General features: G+C 49.7%; 1 protein-coding gene across 2 annotated transcripts; it reads right to left on the bottom strand.

Annotated features, from left to right (window-relative positions):
- Positions 1–1,411: 1,411 nt before the first annotated feature.
- On the bottom strand, positions 1,412–18,241 carry GPS2 (G protein pathway suppressor 2). Of its 2 annotated transcripts, none has more exons than XM_079952077.1 (11): positions 18,031–18,240; positions 15,252–15,361; positions 14,413–14,525; positions 12,894–12,973; positions 11,804–11,886; positions 9,459–9,609; positions 9,256–9,342; positions 8,200–8,279; positions 6,053–6,148; positions 5,702–5,785; positions 1,412–1,674 (listed from the first exon to the last, which is right to left on the bottom strand). In XM_079952077.1, the coding sequence occupies exons 1-11, from the start codon at positions 18,122–18,124 to the stop codon at positions 1,588–1,590; spliced, it is 1,065 nt and encodes a 354-aa protein (XP_079808203.1). In that variant the 5' UTR covers positions 18,125–18,240; the 3' UTR covers positions 1,412–1,587. The 2 variants fall into 2 exon arrangements, with proteins under 2 accessions (XP_079808203.1, XP_079808204.1); XM_079952078.1 differs by lacking the exon at positions 1,412–1,674 and adding an exon at positions 5,190–5,213 and having other exon boundaries at positions 5,648–5,785; positions 18,031–18,241.
- Between the last annotated feature and the right edge of the window lie 1,759 nt (positions 18,242–20,000).

A 20,000-nucleotide genomic window follows, 5' to 3' on the forward strand; every position in this document is an offset into this window, starting at 1 on the left:
TAATTTGTAAGGGACCGGGGCGGGGGTTACGTTACCGGCAAGTTCAGTAAAACTACTGCGTTATCATAGAATTGCAGACTGGGAAGGGACCCCGAAGGTCATCCAGTCCAACCCTCTGAAATGCAATGTACCATCATTTGCAACTGCGTGGCAGCCTCTTCCTGGGGCCAGTAGCTGATCAACATTTCCCAGAGAGGAAGCTCATAGAAGCTTAAGACTCTGCACTCACTGCGGGGACAGGTGATAGATGAGGCGAAGAAGTGGGGGATACAAATTTTTAAATTAATTTTCAGTTCTGTGTGTGTTTTCCTTTTTTTTACACCGTTTACTATATAAAAATGTGGAGCAGGTTTCATAAAGATATGTGCCACTCTTTTGTCCTGACCCATGAGGTTTCCCCTCCTGCATTGAGAGTTTCATAGGATTTTTGTTCAACAAACTACCTGGAATATTTGTTTTTGATGACTGTGGCGACAGGGCAATTCTCAGAAGCCAGCTCCGAAAATTTAAAATTTCCTGATCTCATTATGTGTAAATGAGTGAGTGGGGCATAGGGAGAAAAGAAAGATTACTTGTCACGTTACGCTCAACCTTACTGGCGAGGGTCCAATGTCTTTGCAGCGTGTTTAACGGACAAAATGTCTCAAACCAAAAGCTGTTTGTACCCCATGCCCATTAGTGAAACCGGCACAGGGAAAAGCAGCCTTTTTGCCTCTCCGTATAAAATGGAGGGCAGTCGTTTTATGTACAGAAGCAGGAATGGAAAACACAACCCGTAGGTCAGCTGCCGTCCGAAAAACATTTGTAGCACCTCTTAGAACAATGGGCAGTAAGTTTACATACATTTCACTTTTAACCGGACCTGTAAGTGCGCTTGGAACTACAGCTACTGCGGAGGCAAACGCACAAAAAAAGCCGCTTTTCCTAGAAATGGGGGACTAGGGAGGGGGGACTGACAACAGGAAAGCACTTTGGACCCTTTGCTCTTGGCAGGATTCAGCTGAACAAGCCTTTAGGTCTCTTCCCACTGACCTGCCCCAAAGTTCGAAAACGGCCTATTTATTCTCTTTAAAAGCTGGTGGCCTTCAGACATGTTTAGAGTACAACTCCCATCGGGCATTAGCCAAGACATCCGGTCCAGAACGTGATGGGCACCAGCTTGGGAGAAGTGTCATACTAAATTATGAATGTGTGCAAAATTTGCTTGCTTTGCATACACTTAATTTTAGGGAAGCCACACTGTTTCCTTCCCTCCGTCCACTTAGCAATACAAATGAGAGTCCACTACCTTCCAGTCAGCTCTTACTGCCCAAAAGTTCTTGCTAATGTTTAGCCAGACTCTCCCAATTTCTGTTATTGGGGCAAGATAGTAAGGGGGGGTGGAACAGACACATGCATCACTGAACGCTCCTCAAATTATACAAAGTTTTATTTAGAGTGCAATCTCTGTTTTCACAAATTACAGCGAAGAGAGAAGGGGAGAATTAAAGCCACATACATGGTCATCCCACGTATATTTTCTTCCTTTGCGCTGGGACTTGGGCTGAGGTTGGGGGGGAGTCGAAGCAACGAGAGGAGGGGGGGGGCTCACTTGTGGTAGAAGCGCTGGCCCTGTTGCGGGTGCTGGATGAAAGGGTGCCGAGGTGCTGGCTGCGGGGAGGCCTGGAAACCAGACTGCAAGAGGGGAGAGAAAGAGATGTTAAAGGAAAGAAGTTTTCAGTGTACAGTGGTACCTTGGTTCTCAAACGCCTTGCTTCCCAAACACCAAAAACAGAAGGAAGTGTTCCGGTTTTCGAACGTTTTTCAGAAGCCGAACGTCCGATGCGGCTGTCGGCTATTGTTTCCGGGGTGCCTGCACCAATCAGAAGCTGCGCCTTGGATTTCGAACATTTCGGAAGTCAGACATACTTCTGGAACGGATTAAGTTTGGCGCTTTTGTTTTTGCTGTTTATTTTGTGTTTTTGTTTTTGAGGCTTTTTCGGTTCATTTGTTTTTGTGGCTGTGTGGAAGCCAGTCTACTGACTGACTGACTGACTGATTGATTGATTGTGTGACTGCAGAAATGGATAAAAGCCCGCCATCCAAACTGACCACCATCAGTGCAGGTAAGAAAAAAAAATTAATTTTAATTTTTATCATTTTTATCATTACAATACTGTCTTATTTTATAGTACAGTACATTGTTTATTGCTTTCATCTTACGGTTCAATGGCCTCGTTAGATAGTAAAATTCATGTTAAATAGCTGTTTTAGGGGTTGTTTTCCAAAGTCTGGAACGGATTAATCCCTTTTGCGTTACTTTCTATGGGAAAGCGTGCCTTGGTTATGGAACGCTTTGGTTTTGGAACGGACTTCCGGAACGGATTAAGTTTGAGAACCGAGGTACCACTGTATATGAATTAATGGTCACAACCGGAAGGTTGTACAGCAATCCCTCATCTTACACAGGGGCTAAGTGGAAATCGTGGGGGGGGGGCCAACCCTTAGAATTGCCTAAGGTGTGAGAGGGAGTGTGAGAGACAGCTTGTGTACTGAGCCGGCCTTGCCCAATGCCTAGCAAACAAGGCAGGGAGCTAAAACGCTCTTTGTGCCAGCGTAATCCCGGCTCTCCAACTCACTTAGGACTCGCGCTTTTCCAACCAGCCTGCCTTCATTGCACCCATTGAGTATGCAGCAAGATGAGGGGTTACTGCCTTCGGTTTCCAGGCTGCTGGGTACTGGGTGGAAACTCCCAGTACATTTCTGAGCACAATTCAAAGTGTTGGTGCTGACCTTTATTAAAGCCCTAAATGGCCTCAAAGGCCCAGCAGACCTGAAGGAGCGTCTCCACCCCCATTGTTCTGCCCGGACACCGAGTTCCAGCTCCGAGGGCCTTCTGGCGGTTCCCTCCCTGCGAGAAGCGAGGTTGCAGGAACCAGGCAGAGGGCCTTCTCGGTGGTGGCGCCCGCCCTGTGGAACCCCCTCCCACCAGATGTCAAGGAAATAAGAAACTACCTGACTTTTGGAGGACATCTGAATGCAACCCTGTTTAGGGAAGCTTTTAATATTTGATGAATTATTGTATTTTAATACAGTGGTACCTCGGGTTAAGTACTTAATTTGTTCCGGAGGTCTGTTCTTAACCTGAAACTGTTCTTAACCTGAAGCACCACTTTAGCTAATGGGGCCTCCTGCTGCCACTGCGCCGCCGGAGCACAATTTCTGTTCTCATCCTGAAGCAAAGTTCTTAACCTGAAGCACTATTTCTGGGTTAGCGGAGTCTGTAACCTGAAGCGTATGTAACCTGAGGTACCACTGTATTTTGTTGGAAACCGCCCAGAGTGGCTGGGGAAACCCAGCCAGATGGGTAGGGTATAAATAATATTATATTATTATTATTATTATTATTATTATTATTTATTATGTGTCTGGAGAGCCCTTGGGGTGTCGGTCAGGCTGTGGGCAGTCAGAGTGTCTCCTCTTTGATTCCTCTTGTGCACGACACAGTGCTCCTTTCCTGGTCAGAAGATCATCTCCTCCCAGCCTGATCGAGTGTGCCTTCATGAGTTTATCATCTGTGTGCTAAATCAAGCCGGCCAAGGGCATAGCTGGGGTTGAATTCTTGGTGCCGGCCTGTGAAACTCCCTTCCCCTGGAGCCTTGCCAAGCAGCCAGCACTGTAAACCTCTCAGTTTCTGTCTCTGTCCCTCCCCAACCCACCTTCCAGTCTACGCAGAAACGGTTCAAAGCAGCAGAGGGTTCAGACCGTACCGAACACTGAGCACGAACAGGTTGCCCTCCTGTTAAGGGGCGCAGATTATTTTTAATAAAATGAAGCCAGCCAGGCCTCCCACACTGCTCACACCTTTGGCGATGTTGTGCTTTGGTTTGTTTAACTACTGCTGCTGTATTTCATACCGAAACTAGGCTCAAGAATCCTACCGGTAGTTTTATGCTGGGGTGTCTGTTTGATTGGTTTATCTTTTTAATAGGAAGGTAGAGTAAAAAATCCTGAAATCGTTAACGGATTGTCTGAACTTTCCCCAAGGAAGAGTCAGAAATACAGTTGTATTTAAAAAAATAAAATACAATGGTACCTTGGTTCTCAAATTCCAAAAACCTGGAAGTGTTCTGGTTTTCGGACATTTTTCGGAAGCTGAACAGCCGATGCGGCTGTTGGCTATTGTTTCCGGGGCGCCTGCACCAATCAGAAGCTGCTCCTTGGTTTTTGAACATTTCGTTTTTGCTATTTATTTTGCGTTTTTGAGGCTTTTTAGTTTAATTTGTTTTCGTGACTGTGTGGAAGCCAGTTCGATTGATCGATTGTGTGACTGCGGAAATGGCTAAAAGCCCCCCATCCAAACAATGACTATCATCAGCGCAGGTAAGAAAAAAAAATTAATACTGTCTTATTTATAGTACAGTACATTGATTATTGCTTTCATTTTGTGGATCCATGGTGTCGTTAGATAGTAAAGTTCATGTTAAATGGCTGTCTTAGGGGTTGTTTTCCAAAGTCTGAAACGGTTTAATCCGTTTTGCATTCCTTTCTATGGGAAAGCGTGCCTTGGTTTTGGAACGCTTTGGTTTTGGAACGGACTTCTGGAATGGATTAAGTTTGAGAACCAAGGTACCAATGTAAAACTAATGCAGTGTTGTATTCTAGTAAAGGTAAAGGTAAAGGGACCCCTGACCATTAGGTCCAGTCGCGGACGATTCTGGGGTTGTGGCGCTCATCTCGCTTTAATGGCCGAAGGAGCCGGCGTACAGCTTCCGGGTCACGTGGCCAGCAGGACTAAGCCGCTTCTGGCGAACCAGAGCAGCACACGGAAACGCCGTTTACCTTCCCGCCGGAGCGGTACCTATTTATCTACTTGCACTGGTGTGCTTTCGAACTGCTAGGTTGGCAGGAGCTGGGACCGAGCAACAGGAGCTCACTCCGTCGTGGGGATTCGAACCGCTGATCTTCCGATGGGCAAGCCCAAGAGGCTCAGTGGTTTAACCCACAGCGCCACCCACGCCCCCTTGTATTCTAGTAGCCCCGCATAAATTGATGCGCCAACATTGGCAGCATCTGACAGGAAGTCTGGTTGGCGGTCGTTCTGCTGGGGACTGGCCTGTTCTGCGGGGGGCTCTCCATTTGCAGAATGACCCCAACCTCAGGCTGTACAGAGGCCAGAGGCTCACTAGGGAGGAGAGCCACTCTGCATGCGCTCAGAGATACTGCTATCCGACCTAACCGGAAGAGTCCGCGACCAGAAGGAGGAGGAGTATCAGGAAGAGTGGATTAAATTTAATGATTATTTAGTTAAATAAGTTAAGTTAAATGAACTGAAAACAGCTTGCAGATACTTAACTGGCTCAGGATTTTATTTATGTTAAGTGACGAATTAATATGTTTAATTCCATAATGTGAAGATCTAAGGATGTTAATGTTTAAGTTAAATTTCATAAGAATTGGGATTTGGAAAACCGTTAAAAGGACATGCAGTGAAATTCAACCAAGGAGAAGCGAGGAAGTCACTTAACAAAGTTAATAAGTGTAATTTTCAATAAGGTTATGATTTATGTTTGTTTGTCTTGTGTGTTTGTTTGTTTATAAAATTGTGGAAACCAATATTATTATTATTTTTAAAAAACAAACAAACCCAGAGGTACTGCCGTGGTACGACAAGCCTTGGGATCGAGCGGCGCTCCCCCCACCCATCCAGCGAGATACTTACTGTGTGGGGCTGCTGTGGGGCGGTTCCGTGGGAGAAGCTGCCTGGGGAAGCTGGGCGGGCCGGGTGGGTATACGCCAAACTGGGCTATAAGGGAGAGAAAGCAGGGTGGGGGTGGGCAAAAATCAGCAAGCGGGAGAGAGCAGGGTGGAAAGGGGCTGGGCGTCGCGATGGCGGTGGGAGCGTCGCCCACCTGGGACAAGGAAAAGGAAGGCAAAATTCACAACAGGCCAAAAACAAGGGGGAGAACGACAACACATTACGGGCATAGAGAACCGTGTAACTGGGAAGCGAAATAAAGAGGGGGAGTGGAAGCAGGAAGAGGGGCAATGCGCCTTCAGGTTCTGAGCTTACCTTGGCAGCTGTCTGCATCTGGACAGGGATTTGGGGCGCTTGTAGGAGGCCCTGGTTCGGGTGCAAGGCTTGGGGGTGCATCGGGCGTAGGGTCGACTGGAGAGGAAAGGACAAGAGAGGGAGAGCAGAGGAATTAGACCGTCTCCCAAGGTGAGAGGGAATGCACTCTGCACATGCTCTGGTTATTTCACAGCCAAGTCCAGGCAGGCAAACGTTCTTCCCAGGCTCCTGTCCGAACTTAAAATTTACCCCCTGTGCGGTTAGAAACAGTCAACAATGGCTGCATTTGCACCACTGCGACGCCATTTTTATACATTCATGGCTTTTCCCCCAAAGGATTCTGGGAGTTGAGGGTCTTAATTTTTTTATTGGAGACCCATATCCCCCTCAGAGAGGTATTTCAGAGTGGTCCTGTATACCTGAAGAAGCGTCTCTACCCCCATCGTTCAGCCCGGACACTGAGGTCCAGCTCCGAGGGCCTTCTGGCGGTTCCCTCATTGCGAGAAGTGAGGTTACAGGGAACCAGGCAGAGGGCCTTCTCGGTGGTGGCGCCTGTCCTGGGGAACGCCCTTCCAGCAGATATGAAGGAAACAACAACTATCTTCTCTTTAAAAGACATCTGAAGGCAGCCCTGTTTAGGGAAGTTTTTAATATTTAATGCTGTATTGTTTTTAACACTTGATTGGGAGCCGCCCAGAGTGGCTGGAGAAACTCAGCCAGATGGGCGGGGTATAAATAAATAATAATATTAATGTTCAACAACCAATCCCTCTTCCCAGGGATTTCTGGGAACTGTAGCTCCGTGGGTGGGTGGGGAACGGGGGGGTCTTTTAGCAACCCGCAACACCTGTAACAAACTATAACTCCCAGGATCCTCTGGGGGAAACTGCGGCTGCTTAAATGCATGACTGGAGCCGACATTTCCCAAAAACGAAAACTTTCGCGCTGTGCTGAAGCTCGCCTCGCCTCCTGCCCCGCGAGACCCTCGTTGCATGTGACCCTACCCCACAGAAGCGGATCATCTATGGAGGCCAGGACACAAGTCCGCCCCCCTGTCAGATGTGGGACATAATGGGGCCTTTTCTATGGCAGCTCTCTGCTCCTAGAGAGACTCCCCTCGCTCCATCCCTAAAAGCCACTCAGCCCAGGGGATTTTGGAAGAGGGTGGGCAACCGAACCAAGGTGCGCTGGCCACGAGATTTTGTGAGCAATGCCCTGCTTGGGTCCGGGCAGTTCCTTTCTCCTTCTGTGTTGGAACTCCTATTTGGGGACTTCCCTGGCTTTTTTCTGGCCCACGTAGGGCCAGTCTGGATAATTAGCCTTGGTGAAGACTTGACGTTTTTATCCCCCCAAAAGCTTTTGATTGTATTTGTATTTTAATCAAAGTTTAAAAGTTGCATTTTAATCTTGTTTTTTAAGCTGTTTCAATCAACTGCTTTTATATTTTGTATTAACCACCCTGAGCCCGGTCTTGGCTGGGGAGGGCGGAGTATAAATAAAATTGATTATTATTATTATTGTTGTTGTTGTTGTTGTCATAAAATTAAAGGGACCCCTGACCATTAGGTCCAGTCGTGGCCAACTCTGGGGTTGCGGCGCTCATCTTGCTTTATTGGCTGAGGGAGCCGGCATACAGCTTCCCGGTCATGTGGCCAGCATGACTAAGCCGCTTCTGACGAACCAGAGCAGTGCACGGAAACGCCGTTTACCTTCCCGCCGGAGCGGTACCTATTTATCTACTTGCACTGGTATGCTTTCAAGCTACTAGGTTGGCAGGAGCAGGGACCAAGAAACGGGAGCTCACCCCGTCGTGGGGATTCGAACCACCGACCTTCTGATTGGCAAGTCCTAGGCTCTGTGGTTTAACCCACAGCGCCACCCGCGTCCCATACTGACTACTTAGGTTTGCGGCTGCTTCCCTGATGACGTACCACTGCCATTTGCTTTTTAAAAATATTGTTAGCCATCTTGTAAGATCTCTGTGGGTAAAAACTCAGTCCGTAAAAGCATAGGGCTCTTCATCTCGTGGCTGTGGGTTCGAGCCCCATGTTGGGGCCGAAAGATTCCTGCATTCCCAGGGGTCCCTTTCCAACTCTACAAAAGAGCACGGACATTTTCAGAGAGCGATGCTCCGGGTGCGAACTCACCGAATCGGTAAATCCCGACTGCTGGTTCGCGTGCTCCAGTTGTTTCTGCAAAGGGATGGCTGTGCTCGGAGGAATGAAACCTGGAAAGGGAAGGTTGAAAGAGCTAAGCATCAGCCTTGCCAGGAAAGGAACAGGGCCTTGGAAGAAGTGGGGGGCTGGTTCATTTTCACTTTCCTTTACAGACAGTGTCTCCCAGCACAGCTTCCCTGCCAGCTCACGTCCATGGAGGCGCAGGTCAACTCTGTGTCCAGGGCAGCTGTCTACCAGCTCCATCTGGTACGCAGGATGAGACCCTCCCTGCCCACAGACTGTCTGGCCAGAGTGGTGCATGCTCTGGTTATCTCCTGCTTGGACTACTGCAATGCGCTCTACGTGGGGCTACCTTTGAAGGTGACCCAGAAACTACAACTAATCCAGAATGCGGCAGCCAGACTGGGGACTGGGAGCGGCTGCCGAGACCACATAACACCGGTCCTGAAAGGCCTACATTGGCTCCCAGGACGTTCCCAAGCACAATTCAAATTGTTGTTGCTGACCTTTAAAGCCCTAAACGGCCTCAAAGGCCCAGTAGACCTGATGGAGCGTCTCCACCCCCATTGTTCAGCCCAGACACCGATTTCCATGCTTTCTTGCAATGGCGGTTCCCTCATTGCAAGAAGTGAGGTTACAGGGAACCAGGCAGAGGGCCTTCTCGGTGGTGGCGCCCACCCTGTGGAACGCCCTCCCAGCAGATGTCAAGGAAATAAACAACTACCTGACTTTTGGAAGACATCTGAAGGCAGCCCTCTTTAGGGAAGCTTTTAATATTTGATGAATTATTGTATTTTAATATTTTGTTGGAATCTGCCCAGAGAGGCTGGGGAAACCCAGCCAGATGGGTGGCGTATAAATAATAATAATAATAATAATAATAATAATAATAATAATAATAGGATTTGCCAACCCCTGGCATGCTCTGGTCCATGGGGTCACGAAGAGTCAGACACGACTAAATGACTGCAGACTTCTTCTTCTTATTATTATTATTATTATTTGCTAGCCTCTCTGCGGACTTACCAGGCTGAGCCGTGGGAAAGTGGCTGTGGATTGTGTAGCCGGGCTGCTGTTGCGGCAAGTACTGCATGGTGGGGAAAGCAGAAGGCCCTGGAAGGGAAAGGAGAGGGGGGTGAAAGCCCGGACTGCCCTGCCCCCTGCCACCCACACTGCGGAGGGAAAGGGCTCCAGCGTGGCACCCGATTGCCCGCGGACTCCATCCTCACCTCGGATCGACTGGCTGCTGGCGTAGCTGACGGGCACCGTGTGTTGGCTCTGTCCCACGGCATAAGGGCTGTGCCCGGACTGCCCGCCCTGGTACTGGCCGTGCTCTGCCGTGCTGGCGGGGAAAGTCGGCTGCGTGGCAAAGTGGCGAGACTGGGGAGACAAAGCGCGCACAGAGACGTCCCTTAGGGTTACCGCGTGGGGGACCAAATCTGCCTCACAACTAACCGCTTTGTCTTATTTGCCATGCGACGTATTTTTGTGTTTCCCTGCTGTAAACGGGCCTGTGGCACTCGGAAGGAAGGGCGGTATATCAGTTTAATTTTGAAAGGGGAGCCATTTTGTGAGGGAAGAACTAACCGTTTTGTCTTGTGTATCTAGGGGGGGCCATACGCAGAATACTGCAGTTGGAAGCAGCATCCAGGAGGGAAAAAAAAAAAAAAAATACCGTATTTTTCGCTCTATAAGACGCACCAGACCACAAGACGCACCTAGTTTTCGGAGGAGGAAAACATTCGCTCCATAAGACGCACAGACATTTCCCCTTACTTTTTAGGAGGGAAAAGTGAGTCTTATAGAGCAAAAAGTACGGTACAGTGGTGCCCCGCAAGACGAACGCCTCGCAAGACGGAAAACCCGCTAGACGAAAGGGTTTTCCGTTTTGGAGGTGCTTCGCAAAACAAATTTCCCATGGGCTTGCTTCGCAAGACGAAAATGTCTTGCGAGTTCCTGCGGGTTTTTTCCCCTCCCCCCCCCTTTTTCTAAGCCGCTAAGCCGCTTATCAGCTTATCCGCTAAGCTGATAAAAGCCGCTAAAAGCCGCTAAAAGCCGCTAAAAGCGCTAATCCGCTAAGCTGTCAATGGGCTTGCTTCGCAAGACGAAAAAACCGCGGAACGGATTCTTTTCGTCTTGCGAGGCACCACTGTATATGGGAAAATCCAGACACATGGCAACCCATGTCGGCAGTGTTGTTTGTGCCAATTTCCCTTAAAAATAGCTCCAAAACGTCAATTTTTGTTGAGATTTTGCCAAAGACAACCCCTCACCTCACCCTGCAATAAAATGCTCAACAACTTTTGTGTCCGGATTTTGAAACATGGCAACCCTAGTTTATCATGTTATGTGGTTTTATACTGTAAACGGGCCTGTGGTCCTTGGGATCGAGGGCAGGATATAAATTTAAATAACAACCACCACGACAATAGCAAAGGCAGCGCTGCCACTGCCCGCCATCTTGTGAGGGAACATTTGGAGGAGAACGTTTGACTCTGCTCATGAAAAGCAAAATATAAGCACTTCCGAGGAGGAAAAGAAAACTGTGCTCATCCCCTGGCATGGTTCTCGCCTGCTTAGGCACGCTGGCCTTTGTGGCATTTTAACGTGCGGTTTTTATTACGTATCGTTTGTTTTAGACGCATGGCTTTTACTTCTACTCTGAGAAATCTTACATCAATTTGGCTTTATATATCAGGCATGTGCAACTAGTCAATTTTGGGGCTTTCCTGCTTGATCATGTGATCCTGGTTGATCACCCCCCCCAAAAAAGCTCCACAATGGTCAATCCAATGGGTAGATCACTGACAGTTTTTTTATATAGTGGGAGTAGATCGCAGTCTCTTGGGCATGAGTAGGCAAACTAAGGCCCAGGGGCCGAATCCGGCCCAATCGCCTTCTCAATCCGGCCCACAGACGGTCCAGGAACCAGCGTGTTTTTACATGAGTAGAATGTGTGCTTTTATTTAAAATGCATCTCTGGGTTATTTGTGGGGCATAGGAGTTTGTTCTTTCCCAAAAAAAATATAGTCCGCCCCGCCCCCAAAGGTCTGAGGGACAGTGGACCGGCCCCCTGCTGAAAAAGTTTGCTGACCCCTGCTCTTGGGAGTTGGACATGCCTGTTTTACATTATCAGTTTTTCAAACAAATATTTCACATTGCATTTTGCAAACTGCTTAGGAGGTTTCTGATGATTAAGCAGCGCGCCCCTCTTGCCAAATAAATCACCGTATTTTTTGCACCACAAGACGCACCAGACCATAAGACGCACCTAGTTTTTGGAGGAGGAAAACAAGAAAAAAAATATTCTGAATCCCAGAAGCCAGAACAGCAAGAGGGATCGCTGCGCAGTGAAAGCGGCAATCCCTCTTGCTGTTCTGGCTTCTGGGATAGCTGCGCAGCCTGCATTCGCTCCGTAAGACGCACACACATTTCCCCTTACCTTTTAGGAGGGGAAAAGGTGAGTCTTATAGAGCAAAAAATAAGGTAATAAATCCTTCGAGGAATACTATGACATCAGTGTTGAAAAAAGAGATCTGGTCTTTCCCGGAACAACTTGCGGGGAGGCACTCACTGTGATCACTGGAGGACCAAACATCTGCTTGGCTCGATCGGCGGATATCAAGGTACCGGCCCGGTTATGGCCTCCAGGGCTCCCTGCGAAGAAAGGGAAGAAATCCCATTGACATCAACCCCTCCAAAGGGTGAGAAAACGCCTTCCCAAAGGGGTGGGGGGGTCAAGTCTTCTCTTTCCTCCGATAAAAAGACTCTCTGCAAGGGTGATGTGACGCACTATTTAATTGGGATCCGCCATTATGGGACAGAGATAAACAGTCAAGGGGGAGTCGAGCTCTAATTTGTTATCATATCTGTACTACAAGTCCAAATTGGCACATCTCCCCAGAAAGACTAATGTTTGATGCAACCTGTCTGAGAAAATGAATAAGCAAACGCCTAGATTTTATTTCATCGGAACTGAGTGAAGATGGCCTCTGCCACCAGAGAAGGACTTTTGGGTTGATTTGGCATAAACACCAGCGTGTGAGGACATATTGCGAACAACAGACTTATCAGCTGGGGGGGGGGAGAAGGGAGATTCATACAAATTTCACACAGAAGCACATTATTGTTTACTTCAGCTCACCTGTGGAAACAACTCAGAGGCCATGAAGGAAGGAAAGATAACAAAAGGAAGATTTAAAGAAGGAACTCTTGGAAACTCAAGGCAGTAGAAACATATGATGATTAGAGCCCCACTGAACTTGAAGCAGGGGAAGCCCCAACAAAAACTTATAATTTGGCAGAATATTTGGACCATATGAGATGTATTTGTATAATTTGGAAAGTGTAATGTGATCTGATTGGATTGTTAAAATGGAAAACTTAATAAAAATTATTTTTTTAAAAAAGTTTTCTCTTTCCTTCGCTCTCTCCTGTCCCATACCTGCAATCCTAACAAGGGAGGTACCTCAGAGGCGTTATACATGGAATGTCCTGGGTTCGATTCCTGACATCTCTCGCTAAAACTGGACCGCAGGTGGAGACTGGCGGCCCGATTCAGCACAGGGTGACTTCAGGTGGGGAAAGCACACCTGCCTGATCCGTGGCCGAACTCTACGCGAACCCTCTCAATGCGCCGCCGACGTGGCCAAAAAGAAACGCACCTTGCATGTTGAGGATGTGAGCCCCTGCGTGGACGGCCATTCCTTGCTGGTAAGCGGCTGCCGTCAGCGTCGTCATGTCGCTGTGGACAGGAGGAAGGAGGTCAATAAATCGCCTGCAATAATGGCGGTGAAGAAACCCAACTCAGAAAGAAACTTGATCTTTGCCGGCGCCTGCTCTTGCCATTCGCTGCCCGTTTTGCACAAGGCACTCATTGGCTCCCTTCAAGGTTTCCCACACATTGGGTGATTTTTGCGTACTGCAAAATATTGCCAGGTCAAAAATTACGAAGCTGATACAGTCGTACCTCAGAAGTCGAACGGAATCCATTCCTGAAGCTCCTGCAGCCAATCAGAAGTTGCAGAACCCGCATCGGACGTTCGGGTTCCAAAGAACGTTTGCAAACCGGAACACTCACTTCCGGGTTTGTGGCATTCGGGAGCCAAAACGTTTTGAGTCGCAAGGCGTTCAAATTCTGAGGTACGATTGTGGACTTCAAACCGGTTTTGGACGATATATGAACATAATTATTTTATTTGATTCTTTTAATTTCTATATCACTTTATATTTTTAAGAAAAATCTCAAAGCAGTTTACAGCAGGGGTCGGCAAGGATTACCTCGCCTGGGTGAGCTCACTCCCGCGGAGATCACTCCATGGGCTGGATCGTGTCAACTGAGTCCTCGCTCTGTGCTGTGCTGGTTTAGCGCAGTGTACAGGGACTCGCTGAGCGAGCGGCTTGGTTCAGGGGCGGCTAGTGGGCCGTTTAAACAACCCCCATGGACTGCGTACGGCCCATGGACCACAGGTTTAAAGGTAAAGGGACCCCTGACCATGAGGTCCAGTCGTGACCGACTCTGGGGTTGTGGCGCTCATTTCGCTTTATTGGCTGAGGGAGCCGGCGTACAGCTTCCAGGTCATGTGGCCAGCATGACTAAGCCGCTTCTGGCGAACCAGAGCAGCGCACGGAAACGCCATTTACCTTCCCGCCGCAGCGGTACCTATTTATCTACTTGCACTTTGACATGCTTTCGAACTGCTAGGTTGGCAGGAGCAGGGACCGAGCGACGGGAGCTCACCCCGTCGCGGGGATTCGAACCGCCAACCTTTTGATTGGCAAGTCCTAGGCTCTGTGGTTTAACCCACAGCACCACCCATGTCCCGACCCCTGGTTTACAGCATATTATATCAATAAAACAATCTGAAGAAAATCAAATATAGAGTATACAGTCAAAGCAACATAACATCGCCTAGCCCTATGTGGAGACCAGCATTCCAAGCATGCTCACACCACAGAACAGGCTGTGGGCAGTTTTGTTTTCAATTCCTTGCCTAATAACTCCTAAACACAGAATTCGCCTTTTTCACAGCGGCCAAACACCGGCTCAACATCTCCACAAGGACCCTGTGGTCCTGCTCTTGCTCGGTCACAGCCAGTTCAGAACCCACAAACATTAACACACAGTTAGGATTTTCTCCTCTGCCCCAGCGTGCATCGCTAGACGCTTGTGATCTCTCCAACCTTTGCTCCTTGCGCCGTCGTTTCTCCTCCTCGTGAAGCACTTTTTTCAGCTGAAGGAAAAGCTGGTGCTTCTCCTCCTGTAGGGCCAGCAGTTTCTCTTCCAGCTTCATGATCTGCAGGTGGAAAAGAGGTCGGAGGTGAGCTGGGATATCTCCAGGGATGGAGAAGAATAGTTTGGATTTGATATCCCGCTTTATCACTACCCGAAGGAGTCTCAAAGCGGCTAACATTCTCCTTTCCCTTCCTCCCCCACAACAAACACTCTGTGGGGCTGAGAGACTTCAGAGAAGTGTGACTGGCCCAAGGTCCCCCAGCAGCTGCATGTGGAGGGGCGGGGAAGCGAACCCGGTTCCCCAGATTACGAGTCTACCGCTCTTTTTACCCCCTCCAATAAATTTTTATTAAGATTTTAAAGGTTACAAAAAGAAAAAATAAAGAACATATTTAAACAGAAAAAAACAAAGGGGAAAAAAACAGAAAAAAAGATGCAGATAATTAAAAAAAAATCAATCCTTTACATAACTTTCTTTCCTTTGCTTATTTCCTTTACCTCCTCACACCTCCCTTTTTTGTATTCTAATTCAATTAGATATTTCAGCAAATCCTTTCCATCTTTATTTCTATCCTAATGATTTATCTTAATATACTATAATTTAACGTTCTTTTCTTTCACCAATTAACAATCCATTTTTACTTAATCCTTTATATCATTTCTGCTAAAACCACATTACTTCATTCCAACATCCTTCTAACATTCCGAGACTACCGCTCTTAACCACTACACCACACTGGCTCTCTCACAATGGAGGCCTCCCAAAACACAGGGCCGCCCCACAGACCTGCTCCTTCGTCTCCTCCAGGGACATCCGCTCTTCCATCTCCTTCTTCCGACGCCTCTCCTGTTCCTCCTTCATCTTCTGCTCCATCATCTTGTCGACTTCTTCCTCCTCTGCAGGACCAGGGGGAAAGGCATAATAATAATAATAATAATAATAATAATAATAATAATAATAATTTATTTATACCCCGCCCATCTGGCTGGGTTTCCCCAGCCGCTCTGGGCGGCTTCCAACAGAATATTAAAACACAATAATCTATTAAACATTAAAAGAGGGAGGAATAACCTTCCCGAAATGCAACTTCCATGGAGCCTCAACTCAGTTCAAGACTTGATCAGGTTCTGCACTACTTAGGCAGGAAGATCCAGTTGCACAAATATAAGATGGCGGACATCTGGCTTGCCAGTAATCCATGTGAAGAGGATCTAGGGATCTTGGTGGACCACAAGCTTAACATGAGCCCAAAGTGTGATGCACCAGCAAAAAAGGCCAATGCTATTCTAGGTTGCGTCAACAGAAGTCTAGTGTCCGGATCAAGGGAAGGAATAAGGTAAAGGGACCCCTGACCATTAGGTCCAGTTGTGGTTGACTCTAGGGTTGCAGCGCTCATCTCGCTTTATTGGCCGAGGGAGCCGGCGTACAGCTTCTGGGTCATGTGGCCAGCAGGACTAAGCCGCTTCTGGCGAACCAGAGCAGCGCACGGAAACGCCGTTTACCTTCCCGCCAGAGCGGTACCTATTTATCTACTTGCACTTTGATGTGCTTTCAAACTGCTAGGTTGGCAGGAGCAGGGACTGAGCAACGGGAGCTCACCCCGTCGCGGGGATTCGAACCGCCGACCTTCTGATCGGCAAGTCCTAGGCTCTGTGGTTTAACCCACAGCGCCACCCGCGTCCCAAGGGAAGGAATAGTCCCGCTCTATTCTGCCTTGGTCAGACCATGCCTGGAAGACGGAGTCCAGTTATGGGCACCACAATTTAAGAAGGATATTGGCAAACTGGAAGGTGGGCAGAGCGGGTGACCAAGATGGTCAAAGGTCTGGAAAACAAGCCGTATGAGGAACGGTTGAGGGAACTGGGTATGTTGAGCCTGGAAAAGAGAAGGCTGGGAGGAGATCTGGCAGCCATCCTCAAATCTCTGGAGGGCAGTCGCATGGAAGATGGAGCAATCTTATTTTCTGCTCTGGAGGGTTGGACAGATTAAAGTTGCAAGGAAGGAAATTGGGACTAAATTTCAGGAAGAGTTTTCTGACCGTAAGAGCCTTTGACAGGGGAAGGACTTAGTCCGCTCCTTTATATTCTCTACACGTACGATTGTGTCGCTGCTCACCCTAGTAATAGGGTTGTCAAATTTGCAGATGACACAACCGTGATTGGGCTCATCTCTGAAAGGGAGGGTGAAACGGACTATAGAGATGAGGTGGAGCGGCTGACAGAGTGGTGCAGAGCTAACAACTTGCTCATAAATACAAGGAAGACAAAGGAGCTTGTGGCGGACTTCAGGAGACAGAAGAGCAATGTCCAGCCACTTTTGATTGATGGGGTCTGTGTGGAGAGGGTAACAACGTTCAGATTTTTAGGCAGTGAATTACAAGAGGATCTGTCCTGGAGTGTCAACACAATGGGGCTTGTGAAGAAGGCGCAGCAGAGACTGTACTTTTTGAGAATCCTAAGGAAAAACCATCTTCCGAAGAAACTGCTGCTTGCCTTCTATCACTGTGCCATTGAGAGCGTGCTCACTTATGGCTTATGTGTGTGGTACAGAAGCTGTACTACCCAGGACAGGATGGGGTTGTGCAGAGTTGTGAAGGCAGCAGAGAGCATTGTTGGCTGCCCACTCTCCCCCTTAGAGCAGATTTATGCCACAAGGTGCCATAGGGAGGCACTGGACATAGTAAAAGATCCATTGCATCCTGGTCACTGTCTCTTCGAGCTCCTGCCGTCGGGACGGAGATACAGGACGATGAAGACAAGAACGAGCCATCTCAAGAACAGCTTCTTCTCCAGAGTGATCTCGGCCCTGAATGGGAAACCTGGACTTTGAAAGTTATCTAATCTTCCTTGCTGTATTATACTGTATTGTTTTAATTAGTGTTTTTATAGTTGTTCTGATTTTGTGTGGAGTGCCCTACCTGGGTGGATGGAGCAGCCAAGTAATTTTCGTTGTCCCCGAGAGGGGGCAATGACAATAAAGATTATTATGATTATTATGATTATTATGATTATTATTATGATTATTATTATTATTATCTCCCTGGGATGATACTGGACTCTCCTTCCTTGGAGGTTTTTAAGCAGAGGTTGGAAGCTCTTGGAATTTTCAGTTGGGATTTCCGGATTGCAGGGGGTTGGGCTGGATGACCCCTGGGGTCCCCTTCAACTCTGCAATCCTGGGATTTCTCCCGAGCAGGTCACTGGGGGTCGGCATCCTCCGGGCCTAGCCTACCTGGCAGAGTTGGGGGGTGCGGGGATTGCGCGCCGCCTGGAGCACCTTGCAGGCGGGATACAAACTCAAATGCAACTGCATGCAAATAAAAATGCAAATGCAAGTGCATGCAAATAAAAATGAAAATGCAAGTGCATGCAAATGAAAATGCAAATGCAAGTGCATGCAAATGAAAATGCAAATGCAAGTGCATGCAAATGAAAATGCAAGTGCATGCGAATGCATGCAAATGAAAATGCAAATGCAAGTGCATGCAAATGAAAATGAAAATGCAAGTACATGCAAATGCATGCAAATACCCCCCCCCCCGCCCGTCTCTCTCTCTCTCTCTCACCCTGCCGCTTCCTCTCTCTCTCCACCATGACGTGCCGGTGCAAGGCGCGGGCCATGGCCGAGCTCAGCTTCGGCCTCTCCAGCAGCGCCGGCATGGCGGCCTCTCCGGCTACCCGGGGCGCCCGGGACCCAAGGCGGAGAAGGAGGCTCCTCGGAGGCCGCGAGGAAGGAGGAAGAGAAGCGCTTCGGGAGAGGCGACGCCAACACCCCGAGCGGCTTCCTCTTCCGGGTCGCAGCCGCCCCGCCCCCCTCCTGCCGGGGACCCAGGAGTCCGGGCAGGCTCCACCCCCGCAACTGGCTGAAGGGGACCAGGAGTCCGGGAGAGGGGTCCCCGCTCTCCCCCAACTCAGAAAGGGACCCAGGAGTCCGGGAAAGGGACCCCCGCTCTCCCCCAACTGAGAAAGGGACCCAGGAGTCCGGGAAAGGCATCCCCGCTCTCCCCCAACTCAGAAAGGGACCCAGGAGTCCGGGAAAGGGACCCCCGCTCTCCCCCAACTGAGAAAGGGACCCAGGAGTCCGGGAAAGGCATCCCCGCTCTCCCCCAACTCAGAAAGGGACCCAGGAGTCCGGGAAAGGGACCCCCGCTCTCCCCCAACTGAGAAAGGGACCCAGGAGTCCGGGAAAGGGACCCCCGCTCTCCCCCAACTCAGAAAGGGACCCAGGAGTCCGGGAGAGGCATCCCCGCTCTCCCCCAACTGAGAAAGGGACCCAGGAGTCCGGGAGAGGGATCCCCGCTCTCCCCCAACTCAGAAAGGGACCCGGGAGTCCGGGAAAGGGACCCCCGCTCTCCCCCAACCGAGAAAGGGACCCAGGAGTCCGGGAAAGGCATCCCCGCTCTCCCCCAACTCAGAAAGGGACCCAGGAGTCCGGGAAAGGCATCCCCGCTCTCCCCCAACTCAGAAAGGGACCCAGGAGTCCGGGAAAGGCATCCCCGCTCTCCCCCAACTGAGAAAGGGACCCAGGAGTCCGGGAAAGGGCTCAATGCTCTCCCCCAACTGAGAGGGGGACCCAGGAGTCCGGGAAAGGGATCCTCGCTCTCCCCCAACTGAGAAAGGGACCCAGGAGTCCGGGAAAGGGCTCAATGCTCTCCCCCAACTGAGAGGGGGACCCAGGAGTCCGGGAAAGGGATCCTCGCTCTCCCCCAACTGAGAGGGGGACCCAGGAGTCCGGAAAAGGGCTCAATGCTCTCCCCCAACTGAGAGGGGGACCCAGGAGTCCGGGAAAGGCATCCCCGCTCTCCCCCAACTGAGAAAGGGACCCAGGAGTCCGGGAAAGGCATCCCCGCTCCCCCCCAACTGAGAAAGGGACCCAGGAGTCCGGGAAAGGCATCCCCGCTCTCCCCCAACTCAGAAAGGGACCCAGGAGTCCGGGAAAGGCATCCCCGCTCCCCCCCAACTCAGAAAGGGACCCAGGAGTCCGGGAAAGGGCTCAATGCTCTCCCAGAAACTGAGAGGGGGACCCAGGAGTCCGGAAAAGGGCTCAATGCTCTCCCCCAACTGAGAGGGGGACCCAGGAGTCCGGAAAAGGGCTCAATGCTCTCCCCCAACTGAGAGGGGGACCCAGGAGTCCGGGAAAGGGCTCAATGCTCTCCCAGAAACTGAGAGGGGGACCCAGGAGTCCGGAAAAGGGCTCAATGCTCTCCCCCAACTGAGAGGGGGACCCAGGAGTCCGGAAAAGGGCTCAATGCTCTCCCCCAACTGAGAGGGGGACCCAGGAGTCCGGGAAAGGGCTCAATGCTCTCCCAGAAACTGAGAGGGGGACCCAGGAGTCCGGGAAAGGGCTCAATGCTCTCCCAGAAACTGAGAGGGGGACCCAGGAGTCCGGAAAAGGGCTCAATGCTCTCCCCCAACTGAGAGGGGGACCCAGGAGTCCGGAAAAGGGCTCAATGCTCTCCCAGAAACTGAGAGGGGGACCCAGGAGTCCGGAAAAGGGCTCAATGCTCTCCCCCAACTGAGAGGGGGACCCAGGAGT

Source organism: Podarcis cretensis (genome assembly GCF_951804945.1).
Source record: "Podarcis cretensis genome assembly, chromosome: 13".
Lineage (NCBI taxonomy): Eukaryota > Metazoa > Chordata > Lepidosauria > Squamata > Lacertidae > Podarcis > Podarcis cretensis.

What these genes read in the sequence shown, in the direction of transcription:
- GPS2 (XM_079952077.1), bottom strand. Translation starts at nt 18,124, where the DNA reads ATGCCGGCGCTGCTGGAGAGGCCGAAGCTGAGCTCGGCCATGGCCCGC. An exon ending in CGACGGCGCAAGGAGCAAAG is followed by an intron (nt 12,974 to 14,412) that starts GTTGGAGAGATC and finishes TCCTGTCCACAG; the next exon opens with CGACATGACGACGCTGACGG. An exon ending in CTTTCCCACGGCTCAGCCTG is followed by an intron (nt 8,280 to 9,255) that starts GTAAGTCCGCAG and finishes TTCCCTTTCCAG; the next exon opens with GTTTCATTCCTCCGAGCACA.